At 67.8% G+C, this 2,158-nt stretch overlaps 1 protein-coding gene across 1 annotated transcript in view; it reads right to left on the bottom strand.

Moving 5' to 3' along the window:
• SIPA1 (signal-induced proliferation-associated 1) overlaps positions 1 to 2,158 on the bottom strand; it is a 15,118-nt gene that overhangs the window by 12,411 nt on the left and 549 nt on the right. Inside the window, exons 2-3 of the mRNA XM_044682035.1 lie at positions 996 to 1,079; positions 37 to 177 (exon numbers count right to left, since the gene is read on the bottom strand). Coding sequence (XP_044537970.1) covers positions 37 to 177; positions 996 to 1,079 — 225 coding nt within the window. The remainder of the gene's footprint in view (positions 1 to 36; positions 178 to 995; positions 1,080 to 2,158) is intronic.

Genomic DNA, 2,158 nt, shown 5'->3' with positions numbered 1-2,158 from the left:
CGGTGGCCCTGACCCCTCCTACGGTCCGCCGGTCACTGCCTCCCGCACCGAGAGGACGGAAGGGAAGGGGGTGCGCCCAGACTTCCTGTGGGTACCCCAAGACAGGCGAAGGGTGGCGGGACACGGGGCCTTCTGGCGTCCAAGGTCCAGGCCCATCAGGGGGGGAGGCTCATCTGTCTGGGGAGAAGGGCCGGTGAGTGGGGGGCCAGGGAAGCCCAGCCAGAAAACAGGAACCCATCCCTCACTTCCCCCAAACCGAGTCCCTGGCCCTGCTCCCCTCCCCCATGACAGGGTCTGCTTCCGGCCCCCCCAGGGCCCCAGGCTCATCAAAGCCACTTCCTCTTTCCCTCCCGCATTTCCTCCCTGGGGGAGGGGGGCCTGGGCCGTCTGGGGGTTACAAGCTTCAGCTGAATCTCCCTGCAGAGACCCCAACCCCCCCACCCCCTGGGCCATCTGGGGCAGCTTGCTCAGCCTCCCTGGGCCTCAGTTTCTCCTCCCACAAAAGAGGAGGTTGATCCCTAAATGATGACTTCTAAATGCTCTAGCTCTAGGCCAGTCATGAGGGGATGGGGGTGCAATCACCCCAGAAGGAGCCTAGAGCGCCCCCCAGGACTAAGAGGCATCCTGAGGGCCCCCCAAACTGGGAGTTCTAGGCTCCGGGACCCCCAGGGGAGAATGTACCATCAGGCTGGCCCTGGGCAGGGAGCTCTGAGGAAGGGGGTCCCCCAGAGGCCGAGAGCAGGCCATTCTGGGCAGCTGCAGCCAGCAGGGTGCCCTGACAAAAGGAGGACGTCCTGTCCCCCGAGGCCTTTCCTCCCAGCCCCTCCCTTTTCCTCCTCAGCCTTAAGGGAGGCCGGAATCCGGAGCAGGCCGGACCCCCTAAAGGCCGGGGGACAAGGAGGAGGCCAAGGGAACGTCCCCCATTTGCCTGGGATGTTGGGGGCCCTTTCCCTGCCCTGGCCCGCAGCCCCCAACCCCGGGGCGGCGCTCCCTACCTGCTGGGGTGGGCCGGGGGTCCCCAGCACGGCGGCAGCGAGGCCCTGGCAGGCAGCGTGGCTGGTCCGGCGAGCACAGCCTTCCTGTGAGACAGGAAGTGGCCCCTGGCTCCGGGTCCCCGAACTACCCCTCCTGCCCCCCACCACATCCTCAGGAAGGTTCTAGGGTCACAGAACCACAGAGTCACGGGGCACAGACCCCCCCAGCACACCCCCATCTTCCTCTGCCCTCCCCTTGTCACCCACTGGGCAGAGGGGCTGGGAGGGGACATGGAGGGGCTCCAGGACTGGGGGTCCAGAAGGGGCCACGAGGCCGAGAGGAGGACATGGGTCCAGGAAGGTCAGAGCCTGGGAAGGGGGAAGAGACGAGGCTCTGCCCAGTGACAGGATATGAGGCTGGGGTGGACTCATCAGGCCATGCGCCCCAGGGAATGGCTGGGGGGGCCGGAGGGGCCGAGTTCCCATCAGGCCTCGGGACAGGGATGCGCCCCTCTGAGCAGAGCAGGGGACAGGAGAGGCCCGACCTCGGCCCGGTGCCTGGGGGCGCGTGTGCTGCTGGCAGTGGAGGGCACCCCCACATGCGCCTGCTGCCTCCTGTGTGCGGCGGGGGCTCAATGGGCCCCCAGCCCCCCACAGGGGCCACCGAGGCCAGGGACATTCCATGTGGCCTGTGTCACCGAGCTGGGGTGGGCGGAGGAAGCTGGGGGGGGGGGCGACCCCTGAGAGCGCGTCCCCTCCAAGAAGGCCCCCAGAGGCCGAGTCCTGGCAGCCCCAGCCCGGGGAGGAGCCGCACATCTGGAGGTCCTGACCCTCGTCCAGCTGCCAGAGGGCCGGACAGATGTTTCCTCCCCAGTTCAAGCTAGGCGGGTCCTGTGGGGGCTGGGCTGGAGGGGACCGAAGGGATGAGGAAATGGGAGACGGAGGGGTCAGGGCGCCGGACAGGCTGCTGGACTGCCCTGGGCCGCTGCCTCCACTCCCCCTGCCCCAGGCGCAGGGAAACCGCCAGAAGCTGGCAGAGGGGCATCGAGGGGGGCAGCAGAGGGGCAGTAGAGGGGTAGTAAAGGAGCCGCAGAGGGGCATCGAGGAGGGTAGTAGGGGGGCAGCAGAGGGGTAGTAAAGGAACGGCAGAGGGGCAGTAAAGGAGCAGCAGAGGGGCATTGAGG

This window comes from Gracilinanus agilis, chromosome 6 (assembly GCF_016433145.1).
Source record: "Gracilinanus agilis isolate LMUSP501 chromosome 6, AgileGrace, whole genome shotgun sequence".
Lineage (NCBI taxonomy): Eukaryota > Metazoa > Chordata > Mammalia > Didelphimorphia > Didelphidae > Gracilinanus > Gracilinanus agilis.
This window is presented reverse-complemented; position numbering and strand designations above follow the sequence as displayed.